Source organism: Pelophylax lessonae, assembly GCF_965119305.1.
Source record: "Pelophylax lessonae genome assembly, chromosome: 13".
NCBI classification, from domain to species: Eukaryota; Metazoa; Chordata; class Amphibia; order Anura; family Ranidae; genus Pelophylax; species Pelophylax lessonae.
The window spans coordinates 9,532,564-9,559,507 of NC_138780.1; the positions used below are offsets into that span (position 1 = coordinate 9,532,564).

At 42.2% G+C, this 26,944-nt stretch overlaps 1 protein-coding gene across 1 annotated transcript in view; it reads left to right on the top strand.

Annotated features, from left to right (window-relative positions):
- The window catches only part of LOC309543141 (uncharacterized protein), a gene marked incomplete at its 3' end in the record, with an annotated part of 1,180,881 nt that overhangs the window by 708,540 nt on the left and 445,397 nt on the right, over nt 1-26,944 (top strand). Inside the window, exons 13-14 of the mRNA XM_082242522.1 lie at nt 1,680-1,844; nt 4,499-4,663. Coding sequence (XP_082098648.1) covers nt 1,680-1,844; nt 4,499-4,663 — 330 coding nt within the window. The remainder of the gene's footprint in view (nt 1-1,679; nt 1,845-4,498; nt 4,664-26,944) is intronic.

Here is a 26,944-nt window from a genome sequence, read left to right on the forward strand (position 1 = left end):
GTTCAAACCAGCGCAGTGCGTTCCAGTGCTTTTCCATTCCAGAACAAAAAGTAAATCATGCTGCTTTTTTTCCTGCACAGAATTGTACTGGAATGTGCTAAAAAGCATCAAAAAAGCATCGGACCCCAGTACATGGGAAACAAAACGCAAAGAAGAAAAAAAAACATCTGGAGTCAGTGGCGGCTTGTCAATAGGGGGCTCAGGGACGCCGCCCCCCCAAAGCTAGTCATCCGTATATCACCATTAGGAGAAAAAAAAGTGTTCCTTTAAGTGTGCGCAGGGCGCCAGACACACTGCTGTCTATGGAGAGGGGTAGGGGTTTTGGCAGCATGTGATTTTTTTCTGGGAAGCTGATTGGCATCCTTTGGAGTGTCCTCGGGGCGCAGAACACTCCCACTGTATCATTGCCATCCTGTGATTGGTCCGACATCATAGGGCGGTGCTTGGGCGTCACTGTCTTCTTCCAGCCTTGGATCCAGAATGCGGTAGAGCCTGCCTGACCCTCCATGCGGACGGATGTTCACTTGCAGCTCTGCTACTGCACAGGACTACAGACAGCGTTACAATAAGCCAGCCAGAGCCAGGAGGACAGCTTTGAGAGTGACTGATAGCGGGAGGGAGCCCAGTGACTTCAACTACTCTGCTGCTGCCTGAACACAAAAGGTGAGTGGAAGCAAGCCCCCATCACCACAGTGGCGGATCATGGGGGGGGTATCGGGACAATTGAATCTGAAGGCTCTTTTTTAATGTTAGAGGGGGGACTCTGTGGGTACCCTGATGTGAGAGGGGGGCTCTGTGGGGACTCTGATGTGAGGGGGGGCTCTGTAGGAACCTCGATGTGGGGGGACTCTGTAGGGACCCTGATGTGAGGGGGGACTCTGATGTGAGTGGAGGGGACTCTGTGGGTACTCTGATGTGAGGGGGGGCTCTGTAGGAACCCCGATGTGGTGGGCTCTGTAGGGACCCTGATGTGAGGGAGGGCTCTGTAGGAACCCTGATGTGGGGGGGGGGGGCTCTGTAGGGACCCTGATGTGAGGGGGGAGCTCTGTGGGGACTCTGATGTTAGGGGGGGCTCTGTGGGGACTCTGATGTGAGGGGGGCTCTGTGGGTACCCTGATGTAAGGAGGGGGGCTCTGTGGGGACCCTGATGTAACAAGGAGCAACTCTAGGGACCCTAATGTAAGGAGGAGGGCTCTGGAGACCCTGACATTTTTTTTAACACGTTTTTTGCCACGAAGCAATGCCTATTACATTTTTCTGTTTGCACCCCCCTAACATTTTGAGCACCAGCCGCCACTGCCTGGAGTGCATTCAGAAATGCATCAAAAATATGAGATAAAAATCATCCCGTCCAATCACTAGCAATGTCTGTCTGCTGATGCCATTCATGCTTCATACACAAGGAGATTATAGCACAATACGAGTCATGTCAGTGGTATTCTGTGCTCATCCTGTGTATGGAGATATCACCGTCTCTACACATGGAGGACAATATTGGGGGGGTCTACTCCATTATAACATTTTTCCTATAAAATTATATTTCCTGGAGTTTATAAAGTGATATAATATAAATGATTCCAATAAAGAGAAATGAGTTCCATGTATGTAGAGAATAGTTACATTCATTCCTGGGGGAGAAATGTATTTTCTTCTGGTAACATTCTTCTCTTCTTCTACAGATTGTCCTCTAATCGCCTGACAGACAGTTCCTGCCCCCACCTGGCATCTGGAATAAGAAAAAACCAGACACTGAGGACACTGAACCTGTCTGGGAACAATCTGGAGGGTCCTCATTTCAGGGATGTGATGGAAGCTCTGACAACAAGCCAGATAGAGGAATTACTGTGAGTATAACAGGACTGACTGAGACAATAATATTCTGGGACAGGTCACACCACATGCACTGCAGTGATTTTTTTTCTGCATCATAAAAGCATGGAAAGTAAGTTATATGGGTTGGCATAGTTCACACCAGCGCAGTGCGTTCCAGTGCTTTCCATCCCAGAACAAAAAGTACATCATGCTGCTTTTTTCCTGCACAGAATTGTACTGGAATGTGCTAAAAAAGCATCGGACCCCAGGACAGGGGAAACAAACTGCAAAAAAAAAAAGAAGGAACATCTGGAGTACATCCGGAAATCTGAAAAAGTGCAATAGAGCAAATTCAATCTCATCAAACTATAAATGTAATTTCATAGTAATAAAGCAAGTGTCCATTATAAAAAGTACAAATGTGTAGATGGGGTTACTTCAGGGTTAGTTTACTAAAAGGAAATAGACTGTGTACTTTGCAAGTGCAGTTGCTCCAAACTCTGCAGACTTCCATCATCCAATCAGGTGCAAGCAAACATGCTGCTTTTTTTTTATTTCCCTTCATGTGATTGGGTATTCTTTGTAAAGTGAAGCTTTACCTAATTTACTAATCTCTGGAGCAACTGCACTTGCAAAGTGCAGTCTATTTCCTTTAGTAAACCAACCCCGCGAAGTAACCCCATCTACACATTTGGACTTTTTATAATGGACACTTGCTTTATTACTATGAAATTACATTTATAGTTTGAGGAGACTGAATTTGTACTATTGCACTTTTTCAGCAATAAATTATTTGTATTGATAACTTTCCTCTCTCTGTTGGGTTACTCACACTTTTATTGAGGTTTTCCTGACCAGGAAATGTTACACTAACATCTGTTTTGTGTACTATGTTGATACAATGTTTCTTTATTAAGGCGGTGCGGACTCCCCCCTTTACCGCTCCCTTTTTTCCCTCCTCCCCTTGCACATAACCCCCCCCCCCCCCCAATGTTTCCGTAGATTCATTCTGGGTCCTCACTTTTAGGTGTACGTTTAATAAACTGAGAAGTTTTCTCTCTGTTCACTTCTCGGCAATTCTCAGATAAAAATTATCTCCTCTGGCACCCAGTTTAGAAGGTGGAGAACTTCACTTCTCACGGGGTGATCAGAGGAGATGTTTTTCCTCTGAAAACGGCTGAGATCCCTGTATAACTGGGTGGACTGCCTGTAATCTCACGAGATATTGTGAGATTACAGTGCCGCTAAATTTAGAAAGGGAAACCAAAGTTTAAAAGCACTCGTAATGTCATGTTCTGACACATGAAAACTAACTGAATATCTATCTATCTATACACACACACATATACAGTATATATACATATATACAGTATATATATTTATATATACACACACACACATATATATATATATATATATATATATATATATATATACTGTATATACGTACATACCAGTACATACAGTATATATATATATATACACACACCAGTACATACAGTACTTATATATATACACACCAGTACATACAGTGTGTATACATACACATACATACCATATATACATATATATATATTTTTTAATTTTGAACCCACTGGTACTGATATATCGGAAGAAAGAAGTCTTCTTCCTCTAATCACACCAGCTTCTCTCCCTGATTCTCCACCTCTGAGCTGGAGAATCTGAAATGGAGATATTTCAGAGAAATGGCTGTAAGATCTTCAGACCTCAATTTTCTAAACTGGCCGTTTGTGACAGAACGGTCATGTACTGTGATGAGAAGCGAAGAAGCTGTTCCCTGCTCCTCATCTCAGCTACCTAAACCAGTACTCACCTGAGATCAGTCGTGATCCTGAGGATCACGTCTTTTCTCTGTTTATTAAAAGTACACCTTAGCCTGATGTAGATGTCTCATTATGGTTGTTCTCTGCATTGCATGTGGAATGTATGTGTTTACACCATTTTCCTGCTGCTCTATAACCTGAAATTAAAATAAAGATTTTTCTAAATATTTTTAATATTTGAGTTTATTTTTGGAAATCGCACTCCTGGAGGGTGTTTATTGTTCCTTTTATGGCCATGCACTTGTACACACTTTTGATTATTATTATTTTTGCTGCATGTTTTATTTGGTGGGGTTACATCTCTGGGGGTGTTTGATTATTTTGTGTATTAACTATTAATATATGCACTGATTTTTGTGTTTACATGAACTATTTGCCACTGATTACTCATCCATAGCTTTATTGTGTTCAGTGATTGTTGGTTTCCCCAGGGGTTATCACCCCTGCAGGGTGTTTATTGCTAGGTCCTCATTATTTGTTGTTTTCAGCAGTGCAGCACCAATTTAATTTTTTTTAAAATATCAGATAAAAATCATCTGCTGATACCATTCATGCTCCATACACAAGGAGATTATAGCACAATACGAGTCATGTCAGTGGTATTCTGTGCTCATCCTGTGTATGGAGATATCACCGTCTCTACACATGGAGGACAATGTTGGGGGATCTACTCCATTATAACATTTTTTTATAAAATTCTATTTCCTGGAGTTTTATAAAGGGATCTAATATAAATTATTCCAATAAAGAGAAATGAGTTCCATGTATGTAGAGAATAGTTACATTCATTCCTGGGGAAGAAATTCATTTTCTTCTGGTAACATTCTTCTCTTCTTCTACAGATTGCCCTCTACTGACCTGACAGACAGTTCCTGCCCCCACCTGGCATCTGGAATAAGAAATAACCAGACACTGAGGAAACTTAACCTGTTTGGGAACAATCTGGAGGGTCCTCATTTCAGGGATGTGATGGAAGCTCTGACAACAAGCCGGATAGAGGAATTACAGTGAGTATAACAGGACTGACTGAGACAATAATATTCTGGGACAGTGTTACATTCAAATTTCTACATCCATACATGGATTGAAATTTGGCCAGTTCAGCAAGAATCGGATGAATTTTGATCCATGTATGGACTGGCTAGTTGTTCGCAAATCAATTATTCAACTTGAGTACAACCAGCCTGTCAGGTTTTTCCCAAATGATTAATGCTGCTGGCTATAGCTAAAACAACACTAATCATTGTGTTCTGCCAGCAGGGAAGGTTCCCCGCCAGCAGAACACAATAGCGCAGTGGGAGGGATTCCCAGGGCGAAGTTGTGAGGATGAAACGCGTCGGGTCATTGGCTGCACGGCAACTAGTTTTGTTTACTGGCGTCTAACCGGAAGTGACGTTACGAACCCCAGAGAAACGAGCAGACACATGGAAGCTGGGTTATCTTCCGATACTTTGATCTGGTAACAGATATTGTGGAAATCTTTCTGCTTGTTATTCCTTTAGGACATGTGAGTGCAATATGTAAGGTCTATTTGAATAAAGTACCTATTATTACGATATCGCGCTATGGTTTTTACCCATTTTCTTTTTATCCATTAACATTCATGGAACACTAATGAGCCGCTGACTACCCTGTTGGATTAGATCTATACACAGCCCCCCAAAAAGAAACGCCTTTTCGGTACCTGCCACTGTGGTACAGCACATTCCACAAACTTGCAAAAGGGAGCACAGTCTACCAGATGAAAAGGCAGCAATTGTAATGCTAGCAATTTGGTCAAGCTAGCATTAAGACGCTGATCATGTGGATGGCTGGGACAGTATTTCTTTCTACAGTTGAGCAACTGGGGTAGAGAAACTTGCCTGCTGGTGAAATCAAGCGGTGGTGTACTGCTAGCAGATTGGGTGCAAGTCTCTGTGGCACTCATTGCTATACCATCATCCCTCTCAAAGCAGGTATTTGAGAAGGCATGAGGTATAGTAGGGCTAGAGATCCCAGATGAGAAGCAATGTGAAGTATGCTTGTTTTGATCTTGTAGCTCTTTCAGGTGCTGTTGCCAACGGACTGCATGGCAGGTCGTCATATGCCTTATCAAGCATGTGGTGCCCAAGTGGCTGGTGTTCTGACCACGCTTGATCCACTTCCGACAGATGTTGCAAACAGCAATGCTGTGGTCTACTGCACATGTGCTGAAAAAAGCCCAAACTAATGAACTTCTTGAAGTCCGTGGGGAGTTTGCAGCACCCTGCACCTGTGGATCTCTGTGCTGTGATGCAATAGGTTGGCTACTCCTATGGCGGGCCCTGGAGCACATCCTGCCTCCCACTCACTTTCCTCCTCTATCCTGTCAGGCACCCAAGTACCGTCAGTGACCTCATCATCCCCTCCCTCCTCCTCACTGCAGCAAACTTGGCAGTATGCTGCAGCTGTGGGAACATGACTGCTAGTTTCCTGTCCGTCATTGTCACCCCCTCTCTTTAGGCTCACGTTATTCCCTTCATCAGCCTGGGAACCAACATCACAGCTTTCAAATTGCTGCGCATCCTCCAGTAGCATGTCACTGACACTATGATCGAATAGTTCAGGTGACTCCTCCGTGCATGATGGTGGGGGCGACAGAAGAAGTAGCTGTTGAGAAGGAGCCTGTGGAACGGGCTGCTTTGGCAGCTGCAGTGGAAGGCAAACTAATATGAGCGTGGGTGTCAGAGGAAGATGAGGACGGCTTGTTTATCCACTTCACCAACTCTTCCACATGTTGTGGGTGAATAACATGGCCAGCACCGGAAAAAAAGGATGGACGTGCCCCGCCTGCAGAGGATGCACCATGTCGACTGTGATCACCACTTTTCACTGTGGACACAGAGGCTGCTTGCCCTCTTTTTGTGGCCTGTGAGTGTCTGCCGCTCCTTGTCGGCCTTTTGCCCTTTGTATAGACAGAGATCAATATAGGGTATACGCTTTTGTTTGGAATTAATATACTGGAATTGTATATCCCTCGCGCCTATGGATGAGGTTAAGGTAAACTCTAACATAATAAATAAAATGAGAAAAATAAATTATTTGAATTGCAGCTGCTATAGGGAGGGTAGAAGAGAAAAGGGAGTAAGGCCACAATAAAATTGGGCCAGCTATAGCGCTTGCTGTAGGTGAACCACTGCTGGACAATTGCTTATAAATGCAGAAATTAGTTTATAAGCCTTAGGTATATATGGTGCATAGAATCCTAAGTAAAGTGCTTGGTGCTAATGGAAGAACGTAAAACTAATATAAAATGTGCAAAGATGAGATATAAATGTGTATACACAATGGGTAATAAATATCAATAACCTTAAAGTGTTTCTTTGAAATAGGTAACACAATATAAATATGCAAAGCTGAAAAAAAAAAAAAAAAAATATATATATATATATATATATATATATATATATAAATATAAATATATATATAAATGAATTAATATAATAAAGTGCAATTTGAGACAATAAATCTTAAAATTATAAAAGGTGATGGAAAGTGCTATCTTTATGGTGATTCAAACAAAAAGGTGCAAAAAAATGTTTGCAAAAATAGTTCATAAGTGACTTAGGTGCAAATATGCAGGTAAATCTTGAGTGCAGAGTGGGAAAAAAATGTGCAGGTGCTCTGTGTTGAATCCTCCAATGATCCAGTGCTGGTACTTTTTGTCACCGTGGGAGGTAATAGAATAACACACTCACCAGATGATGTGGGTCTTATATACCTTATGGTATTAAGACCTATTCTCGCTTGTTTGGCCACCTGGGCCAGAGTAGATACCGCTGGACTTTGTAGTACCACAATGGATTTCCCTCTCCTGGATAGCCTCTGTCCACAGGGTCCGGTCAGGGTATGAAGAATAAAAAATGCTCCAGATAGTGTATTACCATAAAAAGAGTTTAATATAAATGGTAGGTACACAAAACATAAAAGGTAAAAACCGCCAGCTAAAATGGAGCCCACGAGTGGAGAGCGGTGAATACCGGCTTGCGTTCCACTCAGGCTCCTGTGACATATGCAGCGTGCGTTCCACCTTACGCGCGTTTCGTCAATGCGTATGACGTCTTCAGAGGTGGAGAAGCAGACTAGACACGGAGCCTTAAGTATGATAGTCACCGCCCCTTACCAGGAAGTATGCGTGTATGTGCGTTCCCTGCTGCTAAGCAACAGTGAGTACGTACATCACATATCACAAGACTCCGTGGCAGGGGGGAATTATAAACACAGCTTATTATGTACATCTATATAAAATCTCATATATACATTGATAATTAATAAGTACAACTATATAATATTTTCATAAATACATTGTTTATGGAGAACAGCCAATAGATACATTGTTTATAGTAGACAGCAAAGGTAATATTTATATAAACCATAGACCTATGTAGTAAGTAATCCTCTCCATTTATATACCATTCTAGCGGGAGGGTAAATAATGATAAAGGTGTTTAGAATGCTTCATATGAGAGTACAGGATGATAATATAATGTTCTTTAAGTAAGCACCGATAAATAAATACGGTAATTATGGACACTTTTTATAGATATAAAATTAAAGTACTAAAAGGCTTATCAAATATACAAAGCCTATATAAAAACGTATAAGAGCTTTGTAGTATTGGGCTGAGTTCTTCTTTTGAAAAAAGGTATTTGGATACCACAATTATTTTTTGTATGAATTCTCTAAAGGAAAGAAATGATAGTTAATCTTACTTTTAAATAGTGGACTCAATTTCTATTTATAGGTGTAACACAGTAGTAGGTGTTAGATTATTGGGTATAAGAATTAATATAGGATAGTGTATATAAGAAATAAGAATAAGAAATGTATACACCTATATATAGAAATTGTGTGGGGGTCTAAAATACCCCAAACCCCTCCTCTGCCAAATTTGGCTGTTTTGAATGCTGTAAGTTTTTTTAATTCGGCGCCGCCAGTTCCCGGAAGTGATGTCATGACATCACTTTCGGGTACTCAGCGGCGCCGAATTCAAAGAAATAGAGATCCAGTCAGTCTGCGGCGGTGCAGATGGAGACCCGGTCAGACGGCGGTGGTGAAGGTATCTAGCTGCAGGCATCACCCCGGTACATACACTTTCCCAAAATATCGGTAATTCAAAAGGCCAATTCCGATATATCGGGGAAAGTGCATATCGGCCCTTGATATATATCGACTTTGCCGATAATTGGTCGACCACTAGTATACGCCACTGACCGATAGATACTCAATGGGCTGATGATCGAATCAATTGCCCTATGTATAGATAGAGAACAATATGGGGTATATGCAACTGACCGATAGATACTTAATGGCCGGATATGTAATCTATTGCCCCATATATAGATATGGATCAATGTATGGTATATGGTCTATGGTATATACTGCACTACTGAATATACTTAAATAACTATCTGACCTCTTAACTTGTAAAAAGCACAAATCTCTCTCCCTATACTCACTGCTAGCAATCTCTCACTGCAAAGTCTCACAAACTGCAAATAACTATTCTCTCCCTGCCTCAAACACTTTCCCCTCCCTGTCTCTATCACTTGCTGGGCACCCACACAATCACACTACACACGGCTGCTGTGCGAGAAGCCTTTATATAGTGTGGGGCGTGTACTTAGCACCTGAGCCATGATTGGCTAAAGGCAGCCAGCCTTTTGTCCAATCATGGCAGAGATCATTTGATTGGCCAAAGCATGGATGTCAGGGTCCATGCTTTGGCCAATCAAATAAAACGCACTTCACGCACCGCGCATTATGGGTGCTCTAATTCCCCGCAAAGAAGCCCATTTGGTCACCGTTCGGCGAATAGGCGAACGCACAACGTTCGAAGCTCATCCCTAGTACTAAAATGTGTTTTGAGGCATTCATTTTCTTATTTTAGGCTTTTTTCTTTTATCTGCTGATCTTGCCAGTAACACACCTTCTGTCCTAAGGTGACAACACTCACTGACTGCACTGTGTATTTGGAGGAATAGTGTTGTCACCATAGTTTGTGCAACTGATTTGGAATATAAACCTGTCTTCTGTCTACATCTGCATTACCTGGAGTGTGGAGGAAATTCGTAGTTTACAGATAAATGCTTGGAGGGACATTCCTGTTTGCTCATAAGAATAGGTATGGACACTGGCTTGCTGGAGAGATCAACATATATTTTATGTACTTGCTAAAAAATGAAACTAATGCAGCCGCCACACGTAAGGACTAGTTAACTGCAATATGTAACATTTTTGTTCTTGGATATAGATACATTTTAACCCTTTGCCTACTGGAGAACCCCATTATATATTCTCTGAAAGCGAAAGACCTATAGAATGAAAACATTTTTGTCACATGACATGGTATGGTAACTGTTTATCAATGCTATATATTCAGTAATAAAATGTATTCAAATTCATTTAATTGCACACAAACAGAATAAAATATCAGCATTTTCTGAAAATTGTAAAAGATGAGACTGAGGCAAGTAAATAGATATCTAAAGTAGGTGCAGCTATTGAAAAGCAAAAAGGTCGGCTGAGTAAAAAGTAAGCAAACTCACAGATGCATTCGTTTGTTTACATCCCAATACTGCTATGTTGTATTATCAGCAGCAATAAAATTGTTCAATTTCAGCTGTATTTCTAGTAAAGTTGTCTTTTAATTAATTAATTCCCCCCTCCACCCTGACTGGAGCCTACCTGATAAAGTACTTCTCTTCCTCTCCCCTCCCGTAATCTTCCCCATGTACTCCTGTACAGCACCGCACAACCTCTGCAATGAGGACATCTTAGCTGGGTCTTCTTGTTACCAGAGATGTATAGTAACGAAGTAGAACTACTTAAGTACTGTACTTAAGTACCGAAAGGCGGTATCTGTACTTTCCTAGAGTGGAATTTTTTTCTCCTACTTCTACTTTTACTTCACTACATTTTTTTTCGATGATTTCGATACTTCTACTCCGATATTTTTTTTTTGTGCTGCATAGTTACTCGTTACTTTTAAAAAAATTACCACTGCCAGAACAGTAGATGGCAGGTTGCATAAAGCTCAAAAAAATGTGTATAATGTCATTTGTAAATTAGCGCATACGAAAATAAAGGCTGTGTATAATAAAAGCTGCTATACCAAATCTTTCCAATAAAAAGAAAATATGAAACAAACAAATAAATGGTGCTACAGCGCTTAAAGTGCATCAAGAAACTACTAACAAACACAGGTTAATCATTTGAATAAATCATTTGAAATAATAAAAAACAATATGATGTTCAAACTTTTGACTTCTTTCTTTAATAACTACATAACACAGTACTTGTACTTCTACTTTCAGTACTTGAGTAGAAATTTTTTTTCAAAACTACTGGTACTTTTTACTTTTAGTACTTAAGTAGCAAATTTTTTGAAAAAACTACTTGCAATACTTAAGTAAAAAAAATGTTGAATACTTTAGTACTTCTACTTAAGTAACTTTTTCTGCGAGCACTTCCACTTCTACTCAAGTCACTTTTTGATCGAGCACTTGTACTTTTACTCAAGTAGAAATTTCGAGTACTTTATACAAGTCTGCTTGTTACTGTCATTGTACCCCGTGGCCCTATTCATTCCTACAGAGCAGCCATGCTCATTGAAGTCTCCAGTCATCCAGCGGAGTACAGCTCACCCACAGGAACAAATAGAGCCATGACAGGCACAGTAAGAGGACCGTTCCCTTACAGTACTGTGCAACAGTTTTAGGCAGGTGTGAAAGAAATGCTTTTAAATGAAGAATGCTTTCAGAAATAGAAGTGTTGATAGTTTATTTTTATTAACTAACAAAATGGAAAGTAAATAAACTGTAGAAAAATTCAAATTAAATCAATATTTGGTGTGACCCGCTTTGCTTTCAAATCGGCATCAATTTTTCTAGGTACACTTGCACACAGTTTTTAACCTCCCTGGCGGTACCATTATTTTGCATGTAATTCTTGTGAATGAGCAGCCCAAACCAACTGTATACATTTATTATATATATATTATATATATATATATATATATATATATATACAGTATATATATATATGTATACATATATTATATATATATAGATATATACGTATGTATACAGTTGGTTTGGGCTGCTCATTCACAAGAATTACGTATATGTATATATATATACGTGTGTGTATATATATATATATATATATATATATATATATATATTATACATATATATATACATATATATATATATATATGTATACATATATATATGTATATACAGTGGGTACAAAAAGAATTCAGACCCCCTTAAATTTTTCACTCTTTGTTATATTGCAGCCATTTGCTAAAATCATTTAAGTTGATTCTTCTTCCTCATGAATGTACACATAGCACCCCATACTGACAGAAAAACACAGAATTGTTGACATTGTTGCAGATTTATTAAAAAAGAAAAACTGAAATATCACATGGTCCTAAGTATTCAGACCCTTTGCTCAGTATTTAGTAGAAGCCCCCTTTTGAACTAATACAGCCAGGAGTCTTTTTGGGAAAGATACAACAAGTCTTTCACACCTGGATTTGGGGATCCTCTGCCATTCCTCCTTGCAGATCCTCTCCAGTTCTGTCAGGTTGGATGGTAAACGTTGGTGGACGGCCATTTTTAGGTCTCTCCAGAGATGCTCAATTGGATTTAAGTCAGGGCTCTGGCTGGGCCATTCAAGAACAGTCACGGAGTTGTTGTGAAGCCACTCCTTCATTATTTTAGCTGTGTGCTTAGGGTCATTGTCTTGTTGGAAGGTAAACCTTCGGCCCAGTCTGAGGTCCAGAGCACTCTGGAGAAGGTTTTTGTCCAGGATATCCCTGTACTTGGCCGCATTCATCTTTCCCTCGATTGCAACCAGTCGTCCTGTCCCTGCAGCTGAAAAACACCCCCGCAGCATGATGCTGCCACCACCATGCTTCACTGTTGGGACTGTATTGGACAGGTGATGAGCAGTGCCTGGTTTTCTCCACACATACCGCTTAGAATTAAGGCCAAAAAGTTCTATTTTGGTCTCATCAGACTAGAGAATCTTATTTCTCACCATCTTGGAGTCCTTCAGGTGTTTTTTAGCAAACTCCATGCGGGCTTTCATGTGTCTTACACTGAGGAGAGGCTTCCGTTGGGCCACTCTGCCATAAAGCCCCGACTGGTGGAGGGCTGCAGTGATGGTTGACTTTCTACAACTTTCTCCCATCTCCTGACTGCATCTCTGGAGCTCAGCCACAGTGATCTTTGGGTTCTTCTTTACCTCTCTCACCAAGGCTCTTCTCCCCCGATAGCTCAGTTTGGCCGGACGGCCAGCTCTAGGAAGGGTTCTGCTCGTCCCAAACGTCTTCCATTTGAGGATTATGGAGGCCACTGTGCTCTTAGGAACCTTAAGTGCAGCAGAAATCTTTTTGTAACCTTGGCCAGATCTGTGCCTTGCCACAATTCTGTCTCTGAGCTCTTCAGGCAGTTCCTTTGACCTCATGATTCTCATTTGCTCTGACATGCATTGTGATCTGGAAGGTCTTATATAGACAGGTGTGTGGCTTTCCTAATCAAGTCCAATCAGTATAATCAAACACAGCTGGACTCAAATGAAGGTGTAGAACCATCTCAAGGATGATCAGAAGAAATGGAAAGCACCTGAGTTAAATATATGAGTGTCACAGCAAAGGGTCTGAATACTTAGGACCATGTGATATTTCAGTTTTTCTTTTTTAATAAATCTGCAACAATGTCAACAATTCTGTGTTTTTCTGTCAGTATGGGGTGCTATGTGTACATTCATGAGGAAGAAGAATGAACTTAAATGATTTTAGCAAATGGCTGCAATATAACAAAGAGTGAAAAATTTAAGGGGGTCTGAATACTTTTCGTACCCACTGTATATATATATATATATATATATATATATACTGTATATATATATATATATATATACATATATTTACAAAAAAAGTACAGATAAACTGCAGGAAAGGGCACTGGGGGGGCAATGTAATGTGAATTTTTTTTATTTTGAATGGTATCAGTGTGTTTGGTGTGTTTTACATTTGAATTTGCCGCCGGTTCCAACCCCCCGGCGGACGTCACGTCGCCGGAGACGGAAGCCAGGGCTCGCAGACAATTGGGAGGAAGCTCCGCCGCCGCATACCGCCCACATTCTTCACTGGATCCCAGAGAAAAGGTAAATAAAACCTCTACCAGGATCCAGCGATCTTCCTAGCGCTAACCCGAGTGTGGCTCGGGGTTACCGCTTTTGGCTCTAAAATCTAACCCCGAGTCACGCTCGGGAATACCGCTAGGAAGGTTAAAGGAACTCAGCAGGTAGGTTGTTCCAAACATCTTGGAGAACTGAGCACAAATCTTCTATGGATGTCGGCTGCCTCAAATCCTTCTGTCCCTTCATGTAATCCCAAACAGACTCCATGATGTTGAGATCAGGGCTCTGTGGGGGCCAGGCCATCATTTCCAGGACTCCTTGTTCTTCTTAAAACTGAAGATAGTTGTTAATGACATTGGCTGTATGTTTGGGGTGGTTGTAATGCTGCAGAATAATTTTGGGGCCAATCACATGTCTACCTGATTGTATGGCATGATAGGTCATTATCTGACTGTATTTCCCAGCATTGAGGACACCATTGATCCTGACCAAATCTCCCACTCCATTTGCAGACATGCAGCCTAAAACGTTCAAGGAACCTCCACCATGCTTCTCAGTTACCTGCAGACACTCATTATTGTACCGCTTTCCAGCCCTTTGCCAATAAACTGCCTCCTGCTACAGCCAATAATTTCACACTGTGACTCATCAGTCCAGTACACCTGCTGCCATTTTTCTGCACTCCAGTTCCTAAGTTTTCCTGCAAAATTTGAGTGTCTCAGCCTTGTTTTCACATCTGATGCTTGAAGATTTCATGCTGTTTTGAAAGCAAAGGGTGGTCACACCAAATATTGATTTGACTTGGATTTCTCTTCTGTTCACTTACTTTCCAATTTATTAATTATTAAAAAAAACTATTAAACACTTCTATTTCTGAAAGCATTCTTCATTTACAGCACTTCTTTTCACACCTGCCTAAAACCTTTGCACAGTACTAGACCTTCATTTTTCTTTGTGCTCCCTCCTCTCCTCCAGATCATATCTGCTGTTTTACCTTCCCACACTGACTTCCTTCCAGAGTTGTATAAAGTACTCAAAACCCATACTTGAGTAAAAGTACAAGTGCTCGATCAAAAAGTGACTTGAGTAGAAGTGGAAGTGCTCGATCAAAAAGGGACTTGAGTAGAAGTACTAAAGTATTCAACATTTTTTGTACTTAAGTATTGCAAGTAGTTTTTTTTTTTAATTTTGCTACTCAAGTACTAAAAGTAAAAGTAGAAGTACTGTGTTATGTAGTTATTAAAGAAAGAAGTCAAAAGTTTGAACATCATATTGTTTTTTATTATTTCAAATGCAGCTTTTATTTATACATACAGTAGCTTTTATTTTCGTATGCGCTGATAATACACATGTTTTGAGCTTCATGAAAGCTGCCATCTACTGTTCTGGCAGTGGTAATTTTTATAATTGTAACGAGTAACTATGCAGCACAAAAAAAAAATATCGGAGTAGAAGTATTGAAATCATCGAAAAAATGTAGTGAAGTAAAAGTGGAAGTAGGAGAAAAAAATTCTACTCTAGGAAAGTACAGATACCGCCTTTCCGTACTTAAATACAGTAGTGAAGTAGTTCTACTTAGTTACTATACATCTCTGCTTCCTTCACACTGATTCTTGGTTCCCTTTCATAGTTCTGTCACCTGACTCTTTTTTTTCCTATTTATGGCGCAATTCATCATTGACACTTCAGTCTCTCATGTTCATAGCTGGGATAATAACAGGGGTTTTACCCATGCAGCATTGGGGTTTATTTACTAAAGACAAACCCACTGTGAAATAGGAAGTGCAGTCGCTGTAGATCTGAGGGGAACATGCAAGGAAAATAAAAAAAACAGCATTTTTGCTTGCACATGTTTGGATGATAGAAATCAGCAGAGCTTCCCCTCATTTCAGATCTTCCCCCTCAGATCTACAAGATTGCACTTCCAAGTTCACTTGTAGTGCACAGTGGATTTGCCTTTAGTAATTCAACCTCAGTGTTTTAACCAGAATTCCCTCAGTGTGTATGTCTGTCCATCCTCCCAATCTACATGCATCAGTCACTGTCCATCCATCATCATGTCATTGTAAGAGTTAGTAAAACTGGAGCACACAAAATCCAGTGAAACTATGCATAGTAACCAATCAGCTTCCATGTTTAATTGTCAAAGCTTATTAGAACAAGCTGAAGTTAGAAGCTGATTGGTTACTATGCAGAGTTGAATCAGATTCTGTGTGCACCAGCTATAGTAAATCTCCCCCAGTGTGGCTCTGTCCATCATTCTGTGCAGGTTATAACATACTCCCTGATATAAATCATTATGGATAGAGGGAGAGAGTTGTCGTTTAATGGATTCATATAATCCCTAAACATCTCTGTATTCACTGTCTGCTTTACATTGTATGACTTACAATAGCAAAAGGCAGAACCTGATTGGATTTGCAGAAAGTTCTAAAGTCAAACATTTGGCAGGAGATCCTTTATCAGTAATTAGGCCCGTGAATAATAATAATCTTATTATTTTACCTCAGATAATAAAAATGAGATTGATCTGCTGAGATCTGATAACTATTTCTATCCTCTCTTCTAGGATTGGGAACAGTCACTTGTCAGATGAATATAAAAGAGAACTGAAAAATCTGGAATCCCTTCTGCCAGGACTGAAGGTTTTCATATGATGACCCCCAGAGGAAGAATCTCTGCTACAGATGTGAATGGAGCCGGGACATTGTTCTGGATGATGAGAATGAGATTTGGATATGACAAACCCAACCCAAGAGGAGAATGAATCATCATAGATGAAATAATACACCCAGGACAGACAGAATTGATTTTTAATATTTTGTCCCCAATACTTCCAAGCATGAAGGGGTGAAAGGCACACTGCAGTCAGTCATGAACTTTTCCCCCATAAGGGTCCTTTCACACCTGTCCATTCCGCCGACGGACTCCGTTCTGCTCAGCCGGGGATTGATCCACCGATCCCCGCTGAGCAGGCGGATGACAGCTCTGTCTCAGCTCTGTGTGCGGAGAAGGAGCTGTCACATCCCCGCTGTCCTCTATGGGGGAATCAGATGAGGGTCCCATTTGTTTGTGTGTTCAGCGAACACACGAACAGCTGATGTTCGAGTCGAACGCAATTACGTTCGACTCGAACACAGAGCCCGTCCCTAGTCAGAATACAACCCTTCGTGGGAAAAGATATAAAAAAGAGGACAGAGAATCTGATTTTTGCTTCTCTTTGTTGTACAGTATTTCAACAACAGTAAAGCTATCACTGGCCTTTTTTTTCTGGAAACCATATACAGTATGTATGTGGCTTTATTTATTTTTAATTTATATAAAATGTTTGAACAGTGTTCTTCTATAGCTCTCTGTGTGTGCGGTGCATTTTAGGCTGTCTAGCAAGAGAGTCCAGTACTAGTTCTGCAATTGGTTGCTATAGCAGATTGAAGATCTAGACCAGTGGTCTCCAAGCTGCGGCCCAGGGGCCAGCCTATTGCTTGTTTTTATCCGACCCTTGGGGTACTATTTAATCTACTGAAATCAGCAATAGGGCATAATTTCCCCCACTAACAGCAATGAAGGGGGCACAATTCCTCCCAATGGCACCAACAATGGGGCCAAATGACACCAATAATGGGGCACAATTCCTCCAACTTACACCAATAATGGGGCACAAATACTCTCACTGAAACTAACAATGGCCATTATTTTTTTTCCACTGACAATGGGACCTTTTCTACTCCCACTGGCCACAGTCTAGTCCTCTCTAAAGTCTGAAGACAAAAGAAGGAGGCGCAAGCACCTATTGCTTTACCCTTAACCAATTCCCTACCGGCTCGTAGTAATATGACGCTGGCAGGAACACTCCGCCCCTCTGGGCGGATGTCATATGATGTTGTCCGCCCATTCTCACAGCTACTGTGCGCCCCCGAGGGCATGCACCGCATGGATCGGGGATGAGGCATGTCGCTCAGACACAGCCCATCCCCGATCAGTGTAAAGAGCCAATGAAATTGGCTCTTTTCCACATGATCGGCTGTGTCCAATCACAGCCGATCACATGAGAGGCTCCAGTGCGAGCCGCTCGTTCTCGCCGCAATGACCGATCGAGACAAGGCTCATCCCTCGGACAAAGCCCATCCCCGATCAAGGTAAAGAGCCAATGAAATTGGCTCTTTACCACGTGACCGGCTGTGTCCAATCACAGCCGGTCACAAATGTCAACAAAGGTGGGGTAACTCACTGTTACCAGGTTCTCCTCCTCACACACCGATCCAGTGTGAGGAGGAGATCTGGAAACAGTAAGTTACCATTTATTGTGAATTCTACTGTGCCCTGATTGCCCCACCTAATAAAGAGGACCTGTCACCAGCTCATCCTAGTACCTATCTGTGAGCCCATCAGAATACCTGTCATCTGCCCATCAGAGTACCCGAGTACCTGTCACCTGCCCATCATAGTACCCGAGTACCTGTCACCTGCCCATCAGAGTACATGAGTACCTCATCAGAATGCATGTTCTCCCATTGTGGAGACTCTTTAAAGGTAGATTTAGGGTCTGCAGCTTACGCATGTATTTGCAAATGTGTGCAACTAAACCCCTGCTTTTAACGCATACTGTTAGACAGGTTAATTTGGTTGGTCGCTGGCTGGTTGGAAAGTAGTGACTGGAAATCCCCTTGCTTCTTTGATCTGTGTTTGCCCTTCCAGTGCTCCTTACTGTTAAGACCAGTTATAGGTGGGGGAGGTGACCACTTTTTGCAATATCATTTGTTATCGAATTGGTCAGGCAACGCACTGACACCTTTGCTGCCATTGTGCAATGTGCTGGGTGTTCAGTGTGACCCTGCGCCTTTAAGTAGGGGTGGGCTCCCTCCAGTCACCTGTCCTCCATCTATCTCATCAGAATGCATGTGCTCCCATTGTGGAGACTGTTTAAAGGTAGAGTTAGGGTCTGCAGATATCAGGGTGCCTTGCCGTGGCCTGCAGCTTATGCATGTATTTGCAAATGTGTGCAACTAAACCCCTGCTTTTAACGCATACTGTTAGACAGGTTAATTTGGTTGGTCGCTGGCTGGTTGGTAAGTAGTGACTGGAAATCCCCTTGCTTCTTTGATACCTGAGTACCTGTCACCTGCCCATCAGAGTACCCAAGTACCTGTCCCCTGCCCATCAGAGTAACTGCCACCTGCCTATCAAAGTACCCGAGTACCTGCCACATGCTCATTAGAGTACCTGCCGCCTGCCTATCAAAGTACCTGAGTACCTGCTGCCTGCCTATCAAAGTACCCAGTAGGGCCTTCAAAAGTGTGATAGGTAGTCAAAAAATTATGTGTGTAATTTCTGTTTCTAGAACGCCTGAAGGTGCTACTTGGATCTTGAGTCTCTTTATGTGGCCAGGCTGTGTAAAAGTCTCACACATGTGGTATCATCATACCCAGGAAGTGTAGTAGAATGTATTTTGGGGTGTCATTTTTTTGCTGTGTACATGGTATGTGTTAGAAATAGCTTATAGAGGTGGGAGGCAGGAAGAATCCTTGTTCACGTGGAGGTGGAGCTTAGGTATGGCAGGGTGAGGACATGCCTGGAAAGAGCTCCTGAGTCCTCCCTTGATAACCCAGTGTTTGCGGTGATCACTCTTTAGACTTCCCCCTGATATGCTTGAGGCAGCTAAGGGGAAAAAAGGCTGAATTATCCGCTACTCCGAAAGATGCAAGGAGCGCTTCGTCCACTGTGGAGGTGACCGCTGCAGGGAGGGAACTGAGAGAGTCTCCCCGGGCCGACACCGGAAACTTCCCAACATGTGATCGGAGTAAGACAGCAGAGGCAGTGGGAGCGCAGTTTGGCAAGGGGATGGTAGTAAAGGCAGGCATCTCGTTTGTATGTCTAATGGCCGTGGGAAGCAGGATGACATAGAGCGTCTGGAGCGATCGTGAGTGCATCAGTCTGTGAGTCCTCTCCTCCCTCATGCCATGTCAATGTGCTTATTGTTAATACTAAATTCTATAGAGCTCAACAGATTGTGAACACTTTATCCTCTATAACGTATTAGCTTTCCTATTGCTAATAATGTATGGTACATTCTAAGGAGCATAACAGACGGAGAATACCCTCTCTGATGCTACATTAGTTTACTCACTGTTAGCAGCAGAGTCCATGAAGCAGAACATTTTGTGAAAGATCCATTCTCTTATGCTGTACTAGTTTGCTTACTGCCAATAACACATTCTATGGAGCAAAACAGACTGTGAATATCTTCTCTCCTATGCCGTACTAGTCTACCTATTGCTAAAAGCACATTCTATGGAACAAAACAGACTGTGAACATCCCCTCTCCTATACTGTGTTAATTTGCTAATTGCTAATAGTGTACTCTATGGAATAAAACAGACTATGAATATCTTAACTCCTGTGTCATATTAGTTGGCTTAATACTAACGGCATACTCCAAGGAGCAACATGGACTGTGGATCTTCTCTCTCCTAAGCTGCACTAGTTTGTTTATCGCTAATAGTGTACTCCTTGGAGCAAAACAGACTTTGAACACTCCCTCTTCTATATCGTACTAGTCTGCCTATCTATATTAATAAAATGCAAGTGTCCCTGCATCCAGATTCTCTGTGTCCGTGGGATTGCGCTACTGCGCATGTGCCCCACGGACAGCTGTTGGGACGCACACACCGCCGTGGGAAAATTGCTGTCACGGGCGAACCAAAGGTGCTGGAGACCCCAAAATTGTATCGCAGGTGGCCAAGACGCTCCCCTACTGTTGAGAAAAATTTGAGGGTGAAAAGGCGCGGAGCAGTGACCCCGTGAACCGGATCTCCCCCCACCATAGACTCCAATGTTAAACCTGGTCACCTCGTGGTTAGGTCACGGCCCGGTTCTCGGGGTCACTGCTCCGTGCCCTTTCATCCCCAATTTTTTGGGGTCTCCAGCACATATGGTTTGCCCGTGACAGCTCCCCAAATGGACCATGACCTAACCGCGAGGTGACCAGGTTTAACATTGGAGTCTATGGCAGGCGGAGCCCCGGTTCGGGTCATTGCTCCACGCCCTTTCATCCCCGAAACCCCAACTTTTTATCAGCTGTAGGGGAGCGTCTTGGCCACCTGTGGTACAATTTTGGGATATCCAGCACCTTTGGTTCGCCCGTGACAGCAATTTTCCCATGGCGGTGTGTGCCCCAGCTCTAAGGTGACTGAACCCCGGAACTCCTCCGTCTGTCTCCGCTGTCTTACCGTACAGTGTGTGCCGGGTCACCGACTTCCCCAGGGTGAGTCCCAGGCCGCCCCTCTGTGTGAGGGGGAGGGGGGGTTAGACCCTCAGCCGGGGTGGGGGAGGGGAGGGGAGGTGGTGGTGGATTTGGGGGTCTTTTCCTATTGGATGATCCACTGTTCTGTGTGTGTGAGGACCTCCCCTCCCCCCTCCACTCTGATTTCCCGCCCTCACATCTCCCCTCCCCCACACAAATCTCCAACCCAACATTTATTGTTCAATCCCTCCCATACACTACAATCCCCTCCCACCCCCATACACTACAATCCCCTCCCTCCCCCATACACTACAATCCCCTCCCTCCCCCATACACTACAATCCTCTCCCTCCCTCATACACTACAATCCCCCCCCCCCATACACTACAATCCCCTCCCTCCCCCCACACTACAATCCCCTCCCTCCCCCATACACTACAATCCCCTCCCTCCCCCATACACTATAATCCCCCCTCCCCCATACACTATAATCCCCTCCCCCCATACACTATAATCCCCTCCCCCCCATACACTATAATCCCCTCCCCCCCATACACTACAATCCCCCCCATACACTACAATCCCCTCCCCCCCATACACTACAATCCCCTCCCCCCATACACTACAATCCCCTCCCTTCCCCATACACTACAATCCCCTCCCTCCCCCATACACTGTAGAACCCCTCCCCCATACACTGTAGGACCCCGCCCCCATACACTATAATCTACCCCCCCCCCCCAGAAATACAAAATATAACGAAATACTAAAGATACATATTAAAAACCAAATATGAAATATCAGTATTTAAAAAATTATATATATATATATATATATATATATATATATATATATATATATATATATATATATATAATATATAAATGGAAGAATTAAAAAAAATATATATATATATAGCTCCTTCTATTCTAAGTATACTAAATAAGTGTACTTACTGCCAAGTCTGTTTTTACAAATGTTTGACCACATATGTTCTAGCTCCCGTTAATTTAACGGGCTTAATGTCTAGTTGCTAATAACATATTGTATGGAGTAAAACAGACTGTGAATACCCTTCCTTTTATACCATACTAGCTGGCTTACTATTAACTGCATATTTTATGGAGTAAATCAAACTGTGAATTTATTCTCTCCTAAAGTGGCACTAGTTTGTTTATTCCTAATGAAATATTCTTTGGAGCAAAACTGACGGTGAATACCCTCTCTCCCATACCGCATTAACTTGCTTACAGCCAATACTATACGTAATGGCGCAAAACGGACCGTGAACATACTCTTCTTCATGTCATACTAGCTTGCCCACTGCTAATAGTCTCGTCTCCAGGATTTCTCCAGGGCCTCTCCCATCCTCTGGAACGCTCTACCTCAACCTGTACGGCTATCTCCTTCTCTAGCTGCTTTCAGGCGATCCCTGAAAACTCATCTCTTCAGGGAAGCCTATCACACCTCCAACTAATCTTCCATCAGCTCATTCCCTACTGTTACAACCTATTGTACCACCTGCCCCACCCTATTAGATTGTAAGCTTTTCTGAGCAGGGCCCTCTTAATCCTCTTGTATTTTATTGTATTGTAACTGTATTGTCTCCCTCTAACATTGTAAAGCGCTGCGTAAACTGCTGGCGCTATAAAAATCCTGAATAATAATAATTTTTTGGAGTTAAACAGACTGTGAACATTTTTTCTTCTACACTGTATTAGCTTGTTTATTGCCGTATTAGCTTACCTATTGCTAAATAGCATACTTTAAGGAGTAAATCAGATTGTGAATCTCCTTTCTCCAAAGGTTGTAGTAGGTGGCTGCCTGCAAACAGCATAGTTCATGGAGTAAAACGGATTATGAATACTCTCTCCCCTATGCTGTATTAGTGTGTTTACTAGAGTGAAACTGACTGGGAGATATTTCCCCACTATGCAGATTTGGCGTGTGCTTGATCAACCATAGGGCAATACAGAGAAAATTTAAAGGGGGAAGGAGAAGAATTAACGAAGGCTTTATCTTTAAAATTGGATATGGGGGAGAAGGTTATATAAAACAGTCTTTACTTAAATCTGCTAGTGTGTTGACCCCAGATCGATATGCAAACAGGCCAAGGGAAAAGGCCCTATACACGTTCCTTAGTTAAAACAACCGGGGCTTTGACACCTAAAACAATATTGAAGGGGACAGGAGGAATAGATTATTTTTTCCCCCCACAAAACCAGATACAAAAGGGAACCCTCAAATATCAGGAGACCAATATGGCTACACCGCAAGAATCAACCAGAAAGGAAAGTGAGAACATAAATAGAGAAAGATTGTCTGGACACATTAAAACGACTGACCAACAAATAAAAAGAAGTGAGATTGGGGGGGAAACAAACAGGAAGCGATACGAAAATCGCCAAAGTGGGGGAAGGAGAGGGAGAGATGGAAATAAGAGCTATCCTTCGAGCCCTTCCAACTAAAACAGATCTGGAAGACATTATCCAAAAGATGGAAGCTAAAATTAGCAAAGACATACAGATGATAAGAGATGAGGTAGAGGAGATGGCGATAAAAGTGAACACAGGGGAACAGAAATCAGATATAACTCAAAGAATTCTCAGCCTGGAGAAAGCTAGAGAAACTTATAATAATACAACAACTACCCTGCAACTTCGCCTGGAAGAATTGGATGATAGGAGTAGACGGAGTAATCTTAGAATCCGAGGTATTCCCAAATTAATTGGAAAGGAACAACTGCAAGATGCGGTGAGAAAAATTTTCGATAAACTGTTGGGGACGATATCCACTACGCCATTAGAAATAGATAGGGTGCATAGAGCTCCGGGAACCGAGATTGAAAGATATGGGGAGACCCTGGGATGTGATAGTGTGGATCCATTTTTATGCTAAAAAAGAAGAAATCTTAAGAAAGGCTTGGACTGTGGGGACCATCGAGTATGAGGGAGCGAATATAAAGATCCTTCCAGATATCTCTAGAGCCACGTTAAATCGCAGGGCTTTGTTATGACCGCTATTAGAAAAAGCCAGACATCTGGGATATAAATATTGATGGCAATATCCTATAGCTGCCACATTTCATAAGGATGGAGCCTTTTACAAATGATGAACTCCAGCAGACTTACCCAGACTATTCGCGTGCTTAGGAATAAATTAATTCCAGGTTTCTAATTGGCTAACAATAGACCCCCATTTTGGAAGCCAAAAAGGAGGAGAAGGGTTAAGAGGCCTAGTGAAAGAAACTGATCAAAGGGAGGAAGATTGATAAGAGAAAAGGAGTTCAAATAATGGAGACTTTTTATTACCCTTTTCCCCTTTTTTTCCCCTGTTTTCTGGGTGTTGATACCTAGAGAAGTAAGGAGAAGATATAAAAAATGATGGTGGTATTCTGACTTGTATATATATATATATATATATTCTTTTTTTTTTTTTTTTGTGTGTGTAAAGGACACATTGGTGATGGGCATACACTGTGTGTGTAAAGGACACATTGGTGATGGGCATACACAAGACATTTTTTTTTTTTGAAGGACACATAGGTGATGGACATGCACAAGAAATGTAACAAGAATTATTTAAAATGTTCTGAATTTATTAATGTAATACACATTGGAAGTACAAGGCGGGAGGGAGGGGTTTGTGTGTTTTTTTTTTTTTTTTTTATATATATATATATATATATATATATATGATAATGACAGTTGTCAGGAACATAATAGATCTTAAGGAAGGTGTATGAATTAATAGGTTTGATTTTGGATTGGGGTTTTTTTTTTTCTTTTTTCTTGGGAAGGACACACAGGTGCTGTACATGCAAAAGAAATGTAACAAGAATTATCTAAAATATTTTGAATTTATTAATGTTATACACACTGTAAGTACAGGAGGGGAGGGAGAGACTTGTGTGGGTTTTCTTTTTTTTTGGGGGGGGGAAATGGGAATATAGTCAGTATTATTGGAGAAATCTAGAACTTATCTAGAAAGAATTATCTGTAAGGAAATAAATTATGAATTTTGGAAATAAATAGTTTAGAAGGATTAGAAAGGGGGGCTTGGGAACCTCACCTCGGGAGTGTACCTGGGCTGTACCCCCAGTAGGTTTGCATGCACAAGGGGAACAGTAGGCGTGCTATATACTTTGTGTAGTTTAGTATTTAACCACTTTAGGACTGCTCACTGTGCTGCTACTCAGGGCCGCTGATAGAAATCATGGGGCCCTGTACAGTATACCTGATGGGGCCCCCTTCAGTCCCACCCTAAACCCCACCCATGGCCCTGCCCATGGCCCCTCCCCAGACCCACCCTTGAAACAAAGTTCAGGAACAGGCTGGATGAAGCACATGTATGTGATCCAGCCGGCCCATGCCACCCTGCTGCAGTAAATGTACTGAGGGTGGGTGGCAAGAAGTTAAAGGGAAAAGTTGGGGGGTGGGTTCACATGACAGGTCTGATCTGGTCCGCCTGTTAATTTTTTTTAGGCGGACCTGATCTGGCCCTCCATTCACTACTATAGAGCAATGGATCTAAACCGACTTGTGTTCATTTACACCCGCCTACCTCCAATCTGATTCACTAAACAAAAAGGAAAGGGATCCGTTCCCCTCCATCAAGTAGATTGGCTGGAGGACAGTCGGGTGTAAACGGACAGCTGGTTTGTTTACACCAGCCATCCTTAGAGCAAAGTGGGTTGTGTCTGTGTCCGCTCTACATAACCTGAGTCTGAATCTGCCCACTCCGTTCAGCGGGGGATCAGTGGACAGAACCCCCATTGAACAAGCGGATTCTACTCTGTGTGAAAGAAGCCTTAATAACAAACAGCAACGCAACACACAGGCAGCAGTCAGCATGTGCTCTATTATGGCTGGCTCTGTCACAGTGTGTCACAGGACATGGTTGTTGGGTGCTGATATTGTTAACTTATGACCAATAATCAGCACCTAACAGCCATGTTATGTGACACACTGTGACAGAGCCAGCCATAATAGAGCACCTGCTGACTGCTGCCTGTGTGTTATAGATATTGATATATATGGTGACATTATTGTAAAGTGCACTGCAGTATATGTTTTACCCACCCAAAGCAGTAGCCACAAATTCCAGCTTCCTCCTCAGCTTCTGGACCCTGTCAGCTGCTTGCCGCCGCTGCCAACCTCATAGCCTCTCATTCTATGTCTCTCTCTCGCTGACTACTGACTGAATGAGAAGCTGAGCGGAGGAGGATCACTCCGCCGGAGCAGCAAACAGGCCGTCACAGCGGCAGGTCGGTGTACTGTAAGTTAGGCAGCAGAGCGGGCATGGAATGCAGTGTGCATGCGCCAGAAAGTGAGTAAAAAGTCCCACATCTTTAGAGAGGAGGGGCCCGGAAGATAGCAATAATACACCGCCCCTGAGCTAGTAGAAGCAGCTGAGTGGGGGTGTATTTTAAAAAGCCCTTTTTTAAATTTTCATTCTGTGCTGTCTGTGAGGCTGCCCGGGCCCCCCTGCTGTGCTGAGGACGCCGGGCCCGGTACAACAGGGCTGGTTGTACTGGCCTATCAGCGGCCCTGCTGCTACTGCTACTGTGCTGCACCTTGTGTTATCTTTATCTGGTAAGAGGCATATCCGATCACGGTGGAGGCTTCACTGCTCACATCTATTTTGGATTTTGCACTTTTGGAGTTTTTCACATGCATGTCAGTTTGAATACAATCTTGGACATTTATTTTACATTTATGGACTCACTTTTTTGATCATAAGATTGGTTGTTACTTTGTTTTCAAACCCAACTATTTATTTGATTACTTTATTTGTTGATTTGTCAATATATGTATACATTATTGAACAGTTTAGCGCACCTGATACACATTTTTCACATTATACTTAAGCC